At 34.7% G+C, this 19065-nt stretch overlaps 1 protein-coding gene across 5 annotated transcripts in view; it reads left to right on the top strand.

The window, feature by feature from the left end:
* The window catches only part of PARG (poly(ADP-ribose) glycohydrolase), a 137938-nt gene that overhangs the window by 7240 nt on the left and 111633 nt on the right, over positions 1–19065 (top strand). For all 5 annotated transcript variants that reach the window (XM_025466378.3, XM_025466375.3, XM_025466374.3 and 2 more), the window contains 5 exons: positions 316–1299; positions 2380–2563; positions 7633–7755; positions 7876–7959; positions 12442–12516. In XM_025466378.3, coding sequence (XP_025322163.3) covers positions 316–1299; positions 2380–2563; positions 7633–7755; positions 7876–7959; positions 12442–12516 — 1450 coding nt within the window. The remainder of the gene's footprint in view (positions 1–315; positions 1300–2379; positions 2564–7632; positions 7756–7875; positions 7960–12441; positions 12517–19065) is intronic.

Genomic DNA, 19065 nt, shown 5'->3' with positions numbered 1-19065 from the left:
GAACAGTGGTGGTTAGCATATAGAACAAAGAATTAGCTTTACCATTGCAGGAAGGCCTGCCAGGAGGTGAGTGAAGTTTAACATTTAAAGGAAGGGCAGGTGTTTCCCAGGCATAGAGTTGGGGAACGGGGATAATAGGCATATGTGCAAAGTCATGGAGTCATGAAAGACTGTGTTTAGGTAATTGCAAGTAGTTTAATTATTGCTCTAACACTGTGGGAAAGGGGTTGAATAAGTGATATTTTTTATACCATAAGTTCTTTCTATTGTATCATAAATTCTGTTGTCTCATTAGTTCTTTCTATTCTGTTGTAGTTTACATAGTAAAGAAAACAACAATACAAGAGTAGAATCCATGATGAGTTCTGTACAAAAAGATAACTTTTATCAACATAGTGTGGAAAAATTAGAAAATGTTTCTCAGCTAAGTCTTGATAAATCACCTGTTGAAAAAAGTACACAATATTTGAGCCAGCATCAGACTGCAGCTATGTGTAAGTGGCAAAATGAAGGGAAACATACAGAGCTGCTTTTAGAAAGTGAACCTTCGACAGTAACTCTGGTACCAGAGCGGTTCAGTAATGCTAACGTTGCTCAGTCACCCCAAAATGATGATCACAGTGATACAGATAGTGAGGAAAGTAGAGATAACCAAAAATTTTTGACACCTGTAAATTTTAAAAATGCAAAGCAGACCACAGAAGGTGAACAGGCCAGAGAAACCAGAAGCCACCAGAAGTGCAGCAAGTCTTGCCATCCAGTAGAGGACTGTGCAGGTTGTCAGCAGGAAGAGATAGATGTGGTGCCAGAGAGTCCCTTGTCAGACATCGGCTCTGAGGATGTTGCTACTGAACTGAAAAATGCCAACAAATTGAGTAGACAAGAAAGTACTTTAGGGAATTCTTCTCCATTTGAGAAAGAAAGTGAACCTGAATCACCAATGGATGTAGATAATTCCAAAAATAGTTGTCAGGACTCAGAAGCAGATGAAGAGACAAGCCCAGGTTTTGATGAGCAAGAAGATCGCAATTCCTCTCAAACAGCAAGTAAACCTTCAAGGTTCCAAGCAAGAGAAGCCGACACTGAGTTGAGGAGACGGTCTTCTAAAGGAGGTGAAATTCGATTACATTTTCAATTTGAAGGAGGAGAGACTCACAGTGGAATGAATGATTTAAATGCCAAACCATCTGGAAGTACTTCTAGCCTGAATGTAGAATGCAGGAATTCCAAGCAACATGGGAAAAAGGATTCTAAAATCACAGATCATTTCATGAGAATGCCCAAAGCAGAGGACAAAAGGTAATGTTTTTCAACAAGAATATCTCCAATAGTGTGATGTATCTTTCATAATTTTGTAAGAGAGTTTAACAAAGTTACGGTTTATACTGAAGCAAAGAAATAGTTGTATTGCCTGTTAACTGTTTATGGTGAATTTAAACCTAGGTTCAAAAAGACCAGAAACAGAAAACAAGGATTGAATAAATATTGTTAATTGGCTTTTTTTTTTAGTTTTATGATCTTCCTTCTGAAGTTTGCGGGGATTATCAGAATATAAAAATACTAGGTTGACAGTGGCTTCTGTTTATCCATTTTTCTAGGCCTTTGTATACTGCATTTTCTCTAATGCTCTGATGCACAGGCAGGCGTTACTGTACTCACTTTAAAAATGAGAAAACTGAAGTTTAAGTAAGAATTCACTGAAAATATAACTTGTGGGTGGTAATGCTGGGATTTAAACCCCAGTCTGTCTGATTATAAAGCTTACATTTTTGCAGTTATCCCATGTGGAATCTTAAAGCTTACTCTCCATAATTTCTATCATGTGTGCCATAACAAGTTCACTTTGTCAAAAATTATTGTCTAGAAACCTGGGAAGTAGCTGATACTATGAATCATGACTTAACTTGGCACTGCTCATATTTTTACATGGCCTGTTTTTTGGAAGGTGATATCTGTGTTTAGAAATTCCTTCCACAGACTTGAAAGTAAGCTTTTTAGCTTTACCATAAATTTTATAAATTTTTCTTTTGATTATAAACACCAAGGAGAAAGAGAAGCCTGGTACATTTTTTTTTTTTTTTTTAAAGATTTTATTTGTTTACTTGAGAGTGAGAGAGAGCGTGCACACACACTAGAGTGGGGTGAGGGGCAGAGGGAGAGGAGAAGCAGACTCCCCACTGAGTAGGGAGCCCAAAACGGGGCTTGATCCCAGGATCATGACCTGAGCCGAAACCAGATGCTTAACAGACTGAGCCACCCAGGTAAAATGTCCCTTAGCACATTTTAAACAATAATATTCTGGGTAAGTTTTGTACTTGTATATCTAATGAAACTTAAGTAGTAAGTGATTTGTGACTTAAACATTTGTTTTAATCTTAGAAAAGAACAATGTGAATTCAAGCATCAAAGGACAGAAAGGAAGATACTTAAATACATTCCACCTCACCTTTCTCCAGATAAGAAATGGCTTGGAACTCCTATTGAGGAGATGAGAAGAATGCCTAGGTGTGGGATTCGGCTCCCTCTCCTGAGACCATCTGCCAATCACACAGTAACTATTCGGGTAGTTATTACTTCTTACCTATAAAGAGAGAGGACTCTTATGTCTTGATTTATTATGATACTTATTAACATGAAAAACACACCAAGATATAGAAACTCCTTCTCTTTTCTGATATATAAAGTACTAAGAAGTCTATAGGTTGGAGAAAAATAATGATAGCTTACTTAATATAGCACTTAATATATCCATAAGATGAATCGTTGTCAGCTGATAAGGAAATTGACTTTTTTAGCATTTTTCTAAAAACTTACTAGTTTTTTTTTTTGTTTGTTTTATAGTCAAGTAATAGTGTTTGTTGAGTATGCACTACGTATTAGGTAGTGATTAGTCCCTAAAGTTCAAAGTTGTGTATAGTTCGATATCCTGAAATTGTTCTCCAATTTTGCCCTCTTTTCTGAGCTTTTCAGATTCTTTAGACATCACCATTACTGTCCCAAAGGTGTCTCAAGCTTAACATCTCTAAACCTCATTTTTAAAAATTGTGGTTAAATATACAAAATATAAAGTTTGCTATTGTATGATCATTTTTCAGCATACATTTCAATTGCAGTAAGTACGGTCACAATATTGTACAATTATTACCACTGTTCATTTCCAGAAAATTTTCATCATCTCACACAGAAACTATAACTCTCCATTTCTTAATAGCCCCTGGTAATCATTTTATACTTTCTGTAGCTTCTTTTTTGCAGAAACAACTTTATTGAAGTGTATAAAGTTTACCCATTTTAAGTGCTCACTTAATTCAGTGATATTTAATTAATTTACTGAGTTAGGCAACTATCACCATATCCAATTTTTTTTAAATTCTTTTTTATTTTTTTATTTAAGATTTTATTTATTTTTTCATGAGAGACACAGAGAGACAGGCAGAGACATAGGCAGAGAGAGAAGGAGAAACCAGCTCCCCATTGAGCAGGCAGTCTGATGCGGAGTTCGATCCCAGGACTGTGGAATCATGACTTGAGCCAAAGGCAGATGCTTAACTGACTGAGCCACCCAGTACCCCACCATAATCCAGTTTTAAAGATTTTTTTAAAGATAATCTCTATACCCAACATGGAGCTTGAACTCATGACCCTGAGATCAAGAGTCCCATGTTCCACCAACTGACCCAGCCAGGCACCCCTCATAATCCAATTTTAGATTTCTTTCCTTCATTGGGTAGTAGTTTTAAATAGTCATCTCATTTTTTAGTCTCTGTATTAGATTTCACAGGAATTACTTAAAATCTTTTATTGTACAACTTAGTCTAGATGTGATTATTTTTTTAACTATAGAATTCTGTTTATTTTTTAAAGATTTTATTTATTTATTCATGAGAGACACAGAGACAGAGAGAGAGAGAGAGAGGGGCAGAGACACAGGTAGAGGGAGAAGCTGGCTCCACGCTGAGGAGCCCGACGTGGGACTCGATCCCAGGTCTCCAGGATCATGCCTGGGCTGAAGACAGCGCTAAACCACTGAGCCACCCGGGCTACCCTAATTATAGAATTCTTTATCATAGTTAGAGGTAGAAGCAACATGGAACAGGGTGGGGTTTGAGCTGAGCTCTAAAAGATGAGCACAGGGGTGCCTGGATGGCTCAGTCACTTAACTGTCCAACTCTTGATTTTGGCTCAGATCATGATCTCAGAGTTGTGAGATTGAGCCCTCAATTGGGCTCTGTGCTCAGGAGGGAATATGTTTGAGATTCTCTCTCTTCCTCTCTCTCCCTCTGCTCTCCCACCCCCATGCTTACTTGCTCTTTATCTCTCAAATAAATAAATAAATCTTAAAAAGAAAAAAAGATGAGCTAACTCTAAGGGGGAGTTACTATGGAAAATAGTTTGCTTAGAATTTGGATGGGGAATGGTGGAAGACAAGACTTGACAAGTAAATTGGATCTATATCATAGAGGACTTCAGGTGTTTGGAATTGGACTTAAGTCTATAGGTATTGGAAATTGTTAAAATGTCTGTCTACACAATGGTTATGCTGTAGCAGGATTAATCAGACAGCCTTGTGGAAGTGAGGATCCACTGACAACAGAGAAAAGTAATGTAAGAGCTCAGATAAGAGATGAAAAAAAGGACACAGTAATGATCAATTTGTGCTATGTGGAAGTAGTTCAGGGGTTCTTAGGAAATTTGACTCCTCTTGCTTTTCTAAAGTATATTTTTAACTGTGAAAAGCCTGTAATAAAAGAACTAACACAAATATGAAAATGCTTAATATATTTTAACCAGCAGATTTTACCAAGAGAACTCATTTTAGTGCAGACCATAGCACTAAGGTTCTCTCACCACTGCTGTTTAAAAACACTGAAGAATATACTTAAACTTCAAAATAACAGTTTAAAAACATTATTGTCCATCAACAGTTAATGGATAAAGAAGATGTGCTACACACACACACACACACGAAAACACACAGAAGAATATTACTCAATCACCAAAAAGAGCAAAATCTTGCCATTTACAACCACATGGATGGAACTAGAGGGTATTATGATAAGCAAAATAAGTCAGAGAAGGACAAATACCATACGATTTCACTCATGTGAAATTTAAGAAACAAAACAGAGGAACAAAAGGGAAGGGAAGGAAAAATAAGATGAAAATCGCGAGAGGCTCAAATCATAAGAGACACTAGACTCTAGGAAATAAACTGAAGATTACTGGAGGGGAGGTGGGTTGGGGGAAGGGATAATTGGGGATGGCCATTAAGGAAGGCACTTGATGTAATGAGCACTGGGTGTTATATGCAATTGATGAATCACTAACTTCTACCTCTGAAACTAATAAAAACAAAAAACATCATCATTTGCAAGTATTTAGGTGTCGGAGTAGGATTTTCTTAATACTGTGTAAGAGCTATAAATGTAGATTAAGTAGGAGGTTGTATAAGCTTTAGCTGTCATTCTTAATTCCCAGTTTCAGATTTTGTATTTATAATCTCATTGTCATTTATTGATGTTAGAATAAGTAAAATTATACCGCTGAGCCACCCGGGCTGCCCAATTAATTTGTTTAAAAAATTTTTTTCACTCATGAGCATAGAGAGAAAACTTTTTTTTTCTTTTTTTGAAACTTTAAATCGTGCAGATACCTATGTCCACATTTTCTCTTCTTACATGCACACCAGTCATACTGGATTAGAACCCACCTAAAGACCTCATTTTATTTATTTATTTATTTATTTATTTTATTATTTTTTTTAATTTTTTTTTTCTTATTTATTTATGATAGTCACACAGAGAGATAGAGAGAGACAGAGAAACAGGCAGAGAGAGAAGCAGGCTCCATGCACTGGGAGCCCGACGTGGGATCCGATCCCGGGTCTCCAGGATCGCGCCCTGGGCCAAATGCAGGCGCTAAACCGCTGCGCCACCCAGGGATCCCTATTTGTTTATTTATATTCAGTTTGCCAACATACAGTATAACACCCTATGCTCATCACATCTCATGCTCTCCTTAATGCCCGTCACCCATCCCCCTTCCCAACTCCTCGTCTGCAACCCTTTGTTTTCCAGAGTCAGGAGTCTCTTATGGTTTGTCTTCTTCTCTAATTTTTCCCCACCCAGCTCCTCTCCCCCTTCCCTATAGTCCCTTTCACTATTTCTTATATTTCACACATGAGTAAAACCAAAGGATAATTGTCTTTCTCCAATTGACTTATTTCACTCAGCATAATACCCCTTAGTTCCATCCACGTCGTTGTAAATGGTAGGTATTCATCCTTTCTGATGGCTGAGTAATATTCCATTGTATATGTTAGACCACATCTTCTTAATCCATTCATCTGTTGAAGGACATCTTGGCTCCTTCCACAGTTTGGCTATTGTGGACATTGTGCTATGAACATTGGGGTACAGGTGTCCTGCCATTTCACTACTTCTGTATCTTTGGGGTAAATACCCAACAGTTCAATTGCTGGGTCATAGGGTAGCTCTATTTTTAACTTCTTGAGGAACCTCCACACTGTTTTCCAGAGAGGCTGCACCAGCTTGCATTCCCACCAACAGTACAAGGGGGTTCCCCTTTCTCTACATCCTTGCCAGCATTTTTTGTTTCCTGTCTTGTTAATTGTAGCCATTCTTACTGGTGTAGAGGGATATTTCATTGTTGTTTTGATTTGTATTTCCCTGATGAGAAGTGATATGGAGCATTTTTTCATGTGCTTATTGGCTCTGTGTAGGTCTTCTTTGGAGAAATGTCTGATCAGGTCTTCTGTCCATTTCTGTACTGGATTGTTTTTTGGGTGTTGAGTTTGATATGTTGTATGATTCCATTTCTAGAAAATGTCCAGAATAGGCAAAAGGTAAAACTTCCATGTTTTAAATATCCTCTTCCTCATTTATTTAATGTCTATTGTAAGCAGTATATGTATATATTTTTATTTATGTATAAGTACATATAAACATTCAAAAATATAAGCCAGGCTCTGTCATAAATATTGAAAATCCACAATTAATATGGGTTTTATTCTCAAGAAATTTAGAGTCTAGTGGGAGAAGGAAAAGCAGGTGAGCTCTGATGTGATAATGATTTAATAAAACGAGGGAATAAACTACCCTAAAGTTTTTGAAGACTTCTTAGAGGAAATGAAAATTAAGCCAAGTGTTGAAGGTCAGAATAGATGTTTAACCAGATAGTGTTTGGGTAAGAGAGGATGTTAAAAACTGGGAACATCATTTGGGATGACTATAGGCAGAGGGGAGCCATTATTGGATTAGGAGCCTGGGAATACATTAGAAAGATTAAGATTGTTCCCAAGTAGGGATAAGGGCTTTATGGAGGATGATTGTGTCTGGGGACCGCGGGAGTTATGGGAGGAATAGAAGGCAAGCAGTAAGGTGGACCTAGATGTGATGATGATGAAGGTGGAATGAGCAAACATGATTACTGGGAAACTGATCAACTGGAGATAAGGAGCAGGAACAGCTGGAGAAAACTTCTGAGATTTCTTATGGAAGAGCTGGTCTGCATTTTAATACCATTTGTTTTGGCTGCTTTCTTTGTATTATTTTGTAGAAGGTATGCTTAGGGTTTATGCACTTACAGTTTCCTTGTTTCCCTCTCTTTCAGGTAGACCTTTTGCGAGCAGGAGAAGTTCCTAAACCTTTTCCAACACATTTCAAAGATTTGTGGGACAACAAGCATGTTAAGATGCCTTGTTCAGAACAAAACTTGTACCCTGTGGAAGATGAGGTAAGCATAAAATAGATGTTCTTTTAGTCTCTGAAAATTTAGTATGTGCTTGTTTGACTTCTGATTCTGTGATCCAAAAAAGCTTAGCATAATTTCATTTGTTTTTCCTTTCCCTTAAAGAATGGTGAGCGAACTGCAGGGAGCCGGTGGGAGCTCATTCAGACTGCACTTCTCAACAAATTTACACGACCTCAAAACCTGAAGGTAGTTGATTTTGCTATTGTTGCTTCTGGTTTGTAGTTCTTAGATGGGGGCCTTGTGTCTCCCTAAAGACATTTTTTGATCTTTAACACAGGTTAACAGCATTATTTGCATGCAAAGTGCTTGCTTCCTGAGGAACTTTCTTAAGAGACATTCCTGGTTTCCACTCCATCACTAGCAAAAGAGTAGAAGAATTGAGAGTTGTAAATGACTTGCCTGGAGCCACACAGAATAATTTGGAGAACCTGGAATAAAACCTTTGTTTCTTTATTTCCCCATCCAATTTCCTTCAGAGCAAGCTTCTCCTTTATTTTTTAGAATTATCATGTTTCTGAAATGTCTTTAAAAGTAAATGAGGAAAGAATTATGACTAGCAATATTTGCCCAAAGGGAACAGAGTTTCCTAATGATTAAAATATACATTAAACATGCTGTTTTGTATTGCTGTTAATATAGCTTCTAGCAGTCTAATTATTTATTAATCTTACATTTTGGCAATTTATTTTTTGATTTTTTTAAAGAATATTTCACTTAAGAATATAAGAACAATCATTAGATTGTTTTTCTAATATCTAAAATATGGGTGAGTATATGTTTATTTTTGGCATTATAGCCGTGTGAACTTTTATAACAATAACAGATTTTTCTATATTTGGGTGAAAATGAGTTTCATTTGCTTTGAGAGACTTAAGTTGTTGTGTTAGTGTCTCAGGTTTTATACTCTTTTTCTATTTATACTTAAGTTATTCTTAAGCTCTATATATTTCTACAGCTCCCATTTGTCTTTTTTTCCTCTATATGAAAAACATTAGTATGTTGTGCCATAATGTATTTTGAAATTTCATTCTTTAAAGACAGTATTTCTCAATCTTGTAATGTACTCCTCTTAAATGGAAGAAATTCTCAGGGTCTGCTAGAATTTGCTTATTTTTAGTATAGTAGTATATGTACAAACAAAACTAAACTCTTTATATTTATAGCTATATCAATTTGATTTTTTTCCATTTTAAGCATTATGAACCATCATTTGAATTGTGTTCATTTTTACAGTGGAAACAATTTACATTCAGTATCCCTTTTTTGCATAAAAGTTTTTTAATCACTGATCTGACCCTCAAGGTAGTATGCTGAAAAACTTTAAAGAATATAAAGAAAAAAATTCTTCATTTTATTTTTACTACTTATTAATCACATATGGTGGATGTTGGTGGATGCAAAGATGGAATCTGTATGGAGAACATCAGCTTGCAAATAAATATGATAATGAGCACTTTGATTCAGGTTCTGCAGAATTTGACAGCCTTGTACTGCAGTATATCTTATGGTGGCTCAAAATTTTCACCATTTTTATCTGTTTAAAGCACCAGGCTTCATTCCTACACTGTGTTGTCTTTTGTCCTTTGTATCCAAAACCACAATTAAAACTTAAAAAAACGGAAGCAGGACACCCAAGAATACTATCTATACTCCTTTTGAGAAACACTGTCTAAGGTTCTATGGCCTTATAAGCAGGATTATTGAAATTTTTCATATTTTTTCTTAAACATAAACACAGAATAATCAGTGTTCTAAATTACCCTGTCTACTCACCCTTTTAGCAATTCCTTAGTGAGCCAGTGACTAAGAAGGGGTAATTGTTTTACTCTGAATTTCCTTTTCTTGTTTAATTTATGGTAGGTTCAACAGAACAGGATAATCCATCAGAGATTTTCTTCTTTCTGCTTTTGGTAATTGTTTCTTTGGCTGAAAGAACACTATGGGGGGGAACGTTAAGTCCCTCTTACTAAATATAATAATCCTTTTGGTGCTTTTATTTGATATTGAGTTAAGCGGGATTAGAGATGTTAAAAGTTTAAAAAAGGAATAGTGTCCCCTAAAGTCCATTTATACAGTAATATTTCTATAATTGATGTGTCTGGTAATTTGCAAAGAATGTACTTCTTTGTGCTTTAACTAATTGTGCTTACTATGAATAATGAATTAAAGTTGATAGCTGAGAATACAGAATAGCATCCAGTTTTTCTAATGATAGGAGACCTTGTGGTAGGCTACTTTTCAGACTTGAAGATAAAGTAAAAGTGAATGAATGTTAGTTAGGAATTAATGCTCATTATAAAATCCACTTAAAGAATTAGAGTGTAAAGGTTAGACTGTAAAATGTTCTTCCTTACCAACTTTGAGGAATGATTTACATGTAAAAAAAGAAAACGCAGGCTTTTAAAGTATATAATTTAATGAAGTTCAACATTTGCATATACCCATGAAGCCTCCCTACAATCAAGGTACAGAACATTTCTGTCACCTTCAGAGCTTCCTCTTAACTCCTTTACAATTGACTGATTCCTCTTTTCTGCACTGTCCCCAGGCAACTATTGACTTGCTTTTTTCTTTTTCTTTCTTGTTTTTCTTTAACTGTAGATTAGTTTACATTTTACATGAATGGAATCACCTAGTATGTATGTTAGTGTATCTGGGTTCTTTTGCTCAGAATGAACATTTTTGAGATTCATCAATGTTGTTGAGTGTATCAGCAGTATGTTGCAGTGTATGCATTGTTTGTCCTTTTACCTATTGATGTTGCTATTTAATACTTCATATGAGGTTCTGAAATCACATACCAGTAATTAGAAAAAAAAATCCTTAAAATAATTTCTCTCTTAATGGAAAATTTTATATTGTGGCTGTGAGAAAAATAACAGGGTTTTTTTTGCCATATTATTTTATGATTGATGCTTTTCATTTTTGAAGGAACTTGGATATCCAAGTAAATAGCATACATTGTTGGTTTACTTTTTAATCTAGGTGCTTGGTGATTGTTATGTGGCACAAAGGATTTTTCAGACAAGAGTTAATTTTTAAAAACTTATTCAATTAAAAAAAACTTATTCAATTATGAGGAAATTTGGAAGGTTTATAGTAATCTAACAGTGTTTTTTCAACTTACACCTTGAGTAAAATAAATTGAAGATGTATATTATAAATATAGATAGTTGCTTGTGAATTCTATATTTATTGCTTTAGTAATATAACATATACATCATAAAATATAACCAAAATAGAAATTTAAAAGGATGAGATAAAATTTAAATACAATTGACCCTTGAACAACACCAGTTTGAACTGCGCCAGTCTCCTATGCAGACTTTTTTAGATAATACAGTACTATAAATGTATTTTCTTTATAACTTATTAATATTTTCTTTTACCTAGCTTACTTGATTGTAAGAATACAGTATATAATACATTTAACATACAAAATATGTGTTAATCGACTATGTTATCAGGTTCTGGTCAGTAGGAGGCTATTAGTAGGTAAGTTTTTTGGGAATCAAAAGTTACACGCAGATTTTCAATCCTTGTGTTGTTCCTGGGTCAACTGTAATAGTTCTTTCTGCATATCTAATAGATTGTCTTATGCATACCCCCACTCAGGTATTAAATAAAATTCATCTGAGTAAATTTTAAAGATCTTACTGGCTCTATTCAACAATTTATGAATTAGGCAGGGTCTTATCTAGCAGAAGGAAAGGCATTCTAAGCTGCTATACAAAACAAAAGACTTTAATAGGCAGAAGGGAGTGGAAGCAACACTAAGGATGTTTCCTATTTTTTACACTAGGAAAAAATAGATTGGTTGTGGCAGTCATTTTCCTTTAGGGGATGGGAGAGTTCTATCAGGCTGATGAACTAACTAGTGCTGACCAAGTGATACCTCATTGACTGGTTTAAGATTCCATTTTTGAGATAGGCTGAAATTGTAATTAAAACAAGTCTCTGGTGAAGTACGGCTTAGCATAAGTGACTCCATTTGGGGCCTGTTTTGTTTTTATCACTGTTAACCAAGAATACGGTACTGCCTAGTCAGTTAAATATTATACCAGTAGATGGCGTGCTATTTTGACTTTTCTTGCCTTCATAAATGTGTAATTTATGTGAACCGCTGGGGGAAGACAACTTTTTATATGTAGCTTATAACAATAGCTGAAAATAAGGGGAAAAAGACCATTTTATGCCTTAGGGCAGTGTTTATCAATCTCTTTTTCATTATTTCCATCTCTCCTGGGAAGCCTTTTAGACATTTTTTCCTAATTTACTCTTCCCATGAAATTTTAATACTGCAAAAACACTATATATTTGCATGTATAGTATGAACCTATTGATAGCCAATAATCATTATGATATTTAAATTTTTTTATCTCCAAGATCCAGTTTTGAGAGTGTATCACCTCTGTTTATAATGCAACTGTTAAGAGTTAGGATTTTTTTTTCCTATTGCTTGACCTTCCTAATCTCATTTTTCTTAAGTGAATAATAAATTAGTGTGTATTCTGTTTGTTCATCGCTACTGATGTGGAGTAGCCAATGGCAGGAGGAAGCTTAATGCTGATTAAGAAGTTTATTGGAAGTAGTTCATAAAGGAGAAAGGCTATTCACAGATAATTTACTTGATTATATCATGAGGTTTTGTTTATGCTTTTTCCATAGGATGCTATTCTGAAATACAATGTGGCATATTCTAAGAAATGGGACTTTACAGCTTTGGTTGATTTCTGGGATAAGGTAAAAGTATGCTTATTTCTTTAACTATGAAAATAATATGTGTATAAAAATTGAAAGAAAAATACCCATGAATCTGTCACACTAACATGATTATTACCTTCTACTTTGCAAAAAATATTTCCTCTTATATTTATGTTTTAGGAACTAATTTTGATTTGGCTTTAATCTCTCATAATACCTTGTTAAATTTTTGTACCATCGTCAACATTATTAATAGCTATATGATATTTTATGACTAGAAACATCTAGGTCGGGCAGCCCTGGTGGTGCAGCGGTTTAGTGCTGCCTGCAGCCTGGGGTGTGATCCTGGAGACCTGGGATCGGGTCCCATGTCGGGCTCCCTGCGTGGAGCCTGCTTTCCCTCTGCCTGTGTCTCTGCCTCTCTCTCTCTCTCTGTATCTCTCATGAATAAATAAATAAAATCTTTAAAAAATATATTAAAAAAAAATCTAGGTCACATCCAGTTTTACTCTGTTCTCATTTACACTGTAATAACATCTTTATGTATGTATATGTATGTATACATATACACACACATATATATACACATATACGTGTGTGTGTGTGTGTGTTTTCCCAAATTTGATACTGTTTCTTTAAGTGATTCCCAGAAATCAGATGGTTAGGTCAGTGGGCACAAAATTATAGCCCTGGGTTTATGCTGTAAAATCATTTTCCTCGGGATTGTAGTCATTTAGTATACCATTTTCTATGGGCAAGAATTCCACATTCATAGTAGTTTTAGAAGAATAAAGCAAGGCAAAGAGGGAGTGCCACAAGATAAATTAAAAAATTTGCATGGAGAGGCGCCTGGGTGGCTCAGTTGTTTAAGTCTCAGGTTCTTGGTTTCAGCTCAGATCATGGTCTCAGGATCCAGAGATAAAACCTGCTTTGGGCTCCATCCTCAGCGTGGAGTCTGCTTGTCCCTCTCCCTCTGTTCTATCTCCATGCTCTCCCTCTTTCTCTAGAATAAATAAATAAAACCTTAAAATAAATAAATAAATTAAGTAATCAATCAATTAATTAATTGAAAATTTGCATGGAAATTCAAAGATAGAGGACATCTCATTTGGAAACTGTAATTAACACGTAAAGCATTATCTTCTGTACGGTATCTTCTGCAGAGAATAAGGACTTAATATGTTTGCTAAATTTGTTGCCTAAGAAATTGTTCCTGTAAGATATTTAAGCTTCTTGGAAAAACAGATTTGGTTAGGATAAAGTAATTTTCTAGCAACTGTAGTGTGAGAATGAGAGCCCTGCAATTTAAGTAACATTACTTTTCAGACTCTAGGTAATTTTACTAATAAAACATGAGGTTTATAATATGTTATGAATTTGAAATTAACTTGCTTTAAAGTTTGAGATCATTTTTTTTCCTGGATATATCCTCTACTACATTTTTTCATAGACCAAAAGCAATGTGTTCAGCTATTTTTTTGAGGAAAGGAGTAAAAAAGGAAATTGCATTTATTGAAGATATGTATGAAAAGGAATATAATATTAAATTTAGTCCTCAAACACTTGTGTAGAAAGCACATTCAATTTAGAAAGGGAAGTAGATTTAGAGCTTAAGTAACTTGGTCAACATTATACAGATATTGAATGAATTTACCAGTGAGGTGTTGGGAGATCTATATTTGAGCTTAGTTGAGTTCCAGCACAAAATAGGTGACCAGTAACCATTCATTGAATACATGAAGGACTCTTAGACTTTAAATTTTGTGTGTGTGTGTTTTTTTTTTTTTTTTTAAGTAGGCTCCATGCCCAGTGTGGGGCTTAAACCCACAACCCCGAGATCAAGACCTGAGCTGAGATCAAGAGTCGGATGGATGTAAAGTCTGTGTTCTTTTTATTGTAATGATGTTTATTCCTTAAAGAACACTGAACACCCTTATATATTAAGCCATCTTTTTATTAAAGATGCAGAATTGATCAACAGTCTTATCATCAGAAAGCAGGGAACCCTGAACATGTCCATAGATGATTGTAATAATTAGGCAGAGTGGAAGAAATGGTCTGATAGAGTCTAGTATGTCATGGAAGGGGAAAAGATTTTTATTTTCAGTCATGGGGCAGATATTACAGAGGACATAGTATTTGGGTGGTTGAGTGTAAAATGTATAGAGGAGAAATAGATAAAGGAAATATGCACATACATATTAAATGCACTACTTTCACTTAGCACAATGTTGTAAGGTTCATCTGTGTTGCAGCATGTGTCAATACTTTATACCTTTTTATTGCTGAATAATAATCCATTGTATGACTATGCCACATATTGTTTATCTGTTCATCAGTTGATGGATATTTGTGTTGTTTCCACCTTTTGGCTATTACCATTAATGTTGATGTGAACATTTATTTATAGGTTTTTATATAGGCATATTTTTTCACTTCCCTTGAATGTATACCTAGGAATTGCTTGGTTATGTGGTAACTTCATATCTTAAGGAACCGTCAAACTGTTTATTAAAGTGCCTGGCTAAAAAAAAAAAAAAAAAAAGTGCCTGGCTTATTTTACCATCTTACCAGAATTACACAAGGATTCCACTTTTTTCCACAGCCCACCCTTCTTGTTAATGTGTCTCCTTTTTTTAAATTTTATTTTATTATTATTTTTTTTAATGTGTCTCCTTTTGATTTTAGCCATTCTAGTTGGTGTGAAGAAGTATCTCATTGTGATTTGATTTGCATTTCTCTAATGACTAATGATGTTGAACATCTTTTCATATGGTTATTGGCCATCTGTGTATCTTCTTTTGAGAAATAGTCATTCAAATCTTTTTAAAAATTGGTTTTTTTTTAATTGAGTTGTGTGTCCTTTAAGTCATAAGTTCCTTGTCAGATATATGTTTTTGCAGATATTTTCTCCTAATTTATATATAGTTGTCTCTTCATTTTCTTGAAGGTCCTTTGAAGCAAATAAATTTTTAATTTTGATAAATTCTAATTTTTTTGTTTCTATTTTTGTCATATCTAAGATGCTAATCTGAGGTCACAAGGATGCACTCTGTTGCTTACTTCTAAGAATTTTATGGTTTTAGCTCTTATATGTAGGTCCATGACCCATTTCAAATTAATTTATGTATATGGTATGAATTAGGGGTCCACTTGTATTGTTTTGCAAATGAGTACCCATTTTGTGTTAATTTTCATATATTGTACAAGGTAGAGATCTGATTTCATTATTTTGTATGTGGATATCTGGTTGTCCTGGAACAATTTGTTGAAAAGACTCTTCTATCCCTATTGACTTTTCTTGGCATTCTTTGAAAAACCTGTTGTCTATAAACATTTATCTATCCTCTCAATTCTGTTTCATTCATCTATATGTTTATCTTTATGCCACTATCACACAGTCTTGATTACTAAACTTTGAAGTAACTTTTAACCTGGGAAGTGTGAGTCCTCCAAGTTTGTTCTTTTTCTGGTTTGTTTTGGCCATTTTGGATCTTATGCATTTCCTTGTGAATTTTAGGGTCAGCTTATTAATTTCTGCAAGGAGTTAAATGTGAAGGGCAATTTTTATAATCATATAACAGAATCCAAACCAGTTTTGGATTTTGAGGTAGGACCAGTAATTTCAGAGTTCTCTTATCAAGCTTTTGACCCATATATTGCTCAATGGCAGGCATAAAGTAAGTAATAGAAGGCTTATGCCTGTATCAGAATATCCTTGAATCTATATCTCTTCCTCTTACAGAGATAAAATTTTTTATTCAAAGTTGACCAAACTGGTATCATCTTTGTCACTTAAATTGTAATTTATACATGGTCTATTTGCATTTTATGATTTTTCTGGGTTTAAATCGGACACAATTGTTGATTTTGGTAAAAAGTAATGTTAAATTTGACACTTGACAATGGCAGTAAAACATGCTATTGGTTAAAATACCTCTGACACCTTGCTGTGAGGTAAAATAGTCATTTTTTTCTGTCTTAAACTACTCAGACAGGACCTTGTTTCCCCTTTATCAGGTGACCTTGCCCAGAAAGGTAATATATAGCAAATTTTGGTGTGTTTAGGATAGACCATAAATATGAAGTGATTACCAAGGTGCTGATGATAGTTTTATAGTTCTTTAGAGAGAGGAGGCATTCTATTTTTGACCTTCTGATTTTTATTTACTTTGTAAACGTACAGATGGTTGGAGGAGTCCATAATATTGTACCAAATATTCATTTCTTATTTTCTTCAAGTCTTTGCACTTATATTTAGTATTTTATAGTCATATCTAGGTGTAAATGTGTACTTAAGATGTTTTAGGATATAAGACTGTTCCATAGCTTTATCATCTTTAATATTAATGGTTATATAATATTCCATCAAACTGATAAATCATTTGTTAGAGATTTAAGGACATCTGTTCGTGGAAAGCATATCTAGAGACTCAAGGATATTCTTCCCTGTGACTGTTATTCCATTGTCATCAGTGTATTTAATGGAAGTCCTTGGATGTTTAATACAGTTGTGTGTTTTTCTGTCCATCAAATCTCCAAGGATATTAATACAAATCTTTACCACTTCACAGCCCACAAGGATAACACTGGCCAGGTTCACAGTGGTTAAAGATGTGTGTGTTAGTGGGATTGGAGGAGGAAATGGAGATCTTTACTGCAAGGGAAACAATTGTTTGGCTAGGTTTGAAATGATAAATTATTTGCTTTGCATTATCTGTGTTCACATTTTAGAGTAGGAGGGATCCCTGGGTGGCGCAGCGGTTTAGCGCCTGCCTTTGGCCCGGGGCGCGATCCTGGAGACCCCGGATCGAGTCCCACATCGGGCTACCGGTGCATGGAGCCTGCTTCTCCCTCTGCCTGTGTCTCTGCCTCTCTCTCTCTCTCTCTGTGTGACTATCATAAATAAATAAAAATTAAAAAAAAAAAAACATTTTAGAGTAGGAGTGGTTCTTTAAAAGGGATTCTTAAATATTGCTTATTTGCAGTATTTGGAAATTGTTTACTAAAATGTCACATTGAACTCTGCATGCCTTGCTTTGCTAAGGTAAAAAATGAAGTTCAAATTTAACATCATATCAATTTTATTTTTAACTGCAAAAGTTAAGTTTATTTTGGGGCTGTTTAAATTTATCTCCTTAAAACCTTGCTTTGGCTAGTTCTATGCGTATTAGTATTGTAACTGAACTTTTAGAACAGGAGGTATTAATATCCACAGTTGTTTAATGTCGTGCCATGATATAGTACTTATATACTAGTATCTAGTACAAGAGGTAAGAGATCCAGAATCCTGCTAATCCTGCTATGTGAACAGACTTACTTTGGATGAAAGTAAATTTTTACTTTTGTCAGAGCCTAGTGAAGATCACAGAGGTCAATCTGTTATTTTGTAATTTGTACTTAAATATTTGGATGCTAGTGAGTTGAAATGGCCTTTACTTAGTATATTTTGCATCTTGAGTGCTAATATTGATCTTCCTTGTTGCCAGATGTTGGAAGTGCTAGGAACAAATAATCTGTGTTTTATGGCCCTTCTGTGTAGTGTTCCACAAAATTAAATTCAAGCACTTCAATAATTTATATTCTAAATGGATTGTTATTACTAGTGATTTTTTCCATAGGAAAGTTTAACAAAAACATCTTATATATTTAAAAAAGGTCCTCTATTAATGCATTTTAGAGCTGGTTTAAATATTTCTATATTGCAACACCTATGGCACTATTTCTTTTCATCATCAGTGAGTTAACTTGTGTAATTCACAGGACATATTAAAGCTCCTGTGGGGATGGGATGGTGTGTTCAGAGAGATTACTTCTGTTTCTGTGATCCTGACTTCTGGGTCTGGACTTGGTGGTAGTTAAAAAAAATGGATGTTTGCTTTATAAATATTCATTAAACCGTAGTATTTGTTGAATATGTACTTCACAATAAATGTGAATGTTAATTTATTCAGTATAAAAATTTTAAATTCTAAAACTGATTTGTGTAGCAAGCTTTTTCAGCAAATGGATTAGCTGGTTGAAAGGAAACCTAAAGTTTTTAGTGACCATTTTATTTTCATTTCCATGTTTAGTTTTATGTCTGGAATAGAAAAGATAGGAATGACTAGGCCTTTTAATTTCTCACTTCTGTTGGTTTATAAAGGCTGCCATAAATAACAAAATGAGAGTTTTTTTATTATTATTACATCTGTGACTTCTAAAAGAGAATGAGAGGATACAAGAAAGAAGACATTTACAAATAAAACATGGAAAAACATTTTATTTATTTATTTTTAAAGATTTTATTTATTTATTCATAGAGATGCAGAGAGAAAGAGAGGCAGACACACAGGCAGAGGGTTAAGCGGGCTCCATGCAGAGAGCCTGACGTGGGACTCGATCCAGGGTCTCCAGGATCACGCCCTGGGCTGCAGGTGGCGCTAAACCGCTGTGCCACCGGGGCTGCCCTGGAGAAACATTTTAAAGTAGAAAGGTTTTGTTGCTGTGATTAGGCTAGTAATCCTCTTTGGATACCGCAGTTTTTTGTATTTGTTTTGGTTTTAAGTAAATACAGCATGAAGTATATACCTCAAGTCATGCATATGA

Source organism: Canis lupus, chromosome 28 (genome assembly GCF_003254725.2).
Source record: "Canis lupus dingo isolate Sandy chromosome 28, ASM325472v2, whole genome shotgun sequence".
NCBI classification, from domain to species: Eukaryota; Metazoa; Chordata; class Mammalia; order Carnivora; family Canidae; genus Canis; species Canis lupus.
Note: the sequence above shows the minus strand (reverse complement) of the source record. Positions and strands in the feature narration are given on the sequence as shown.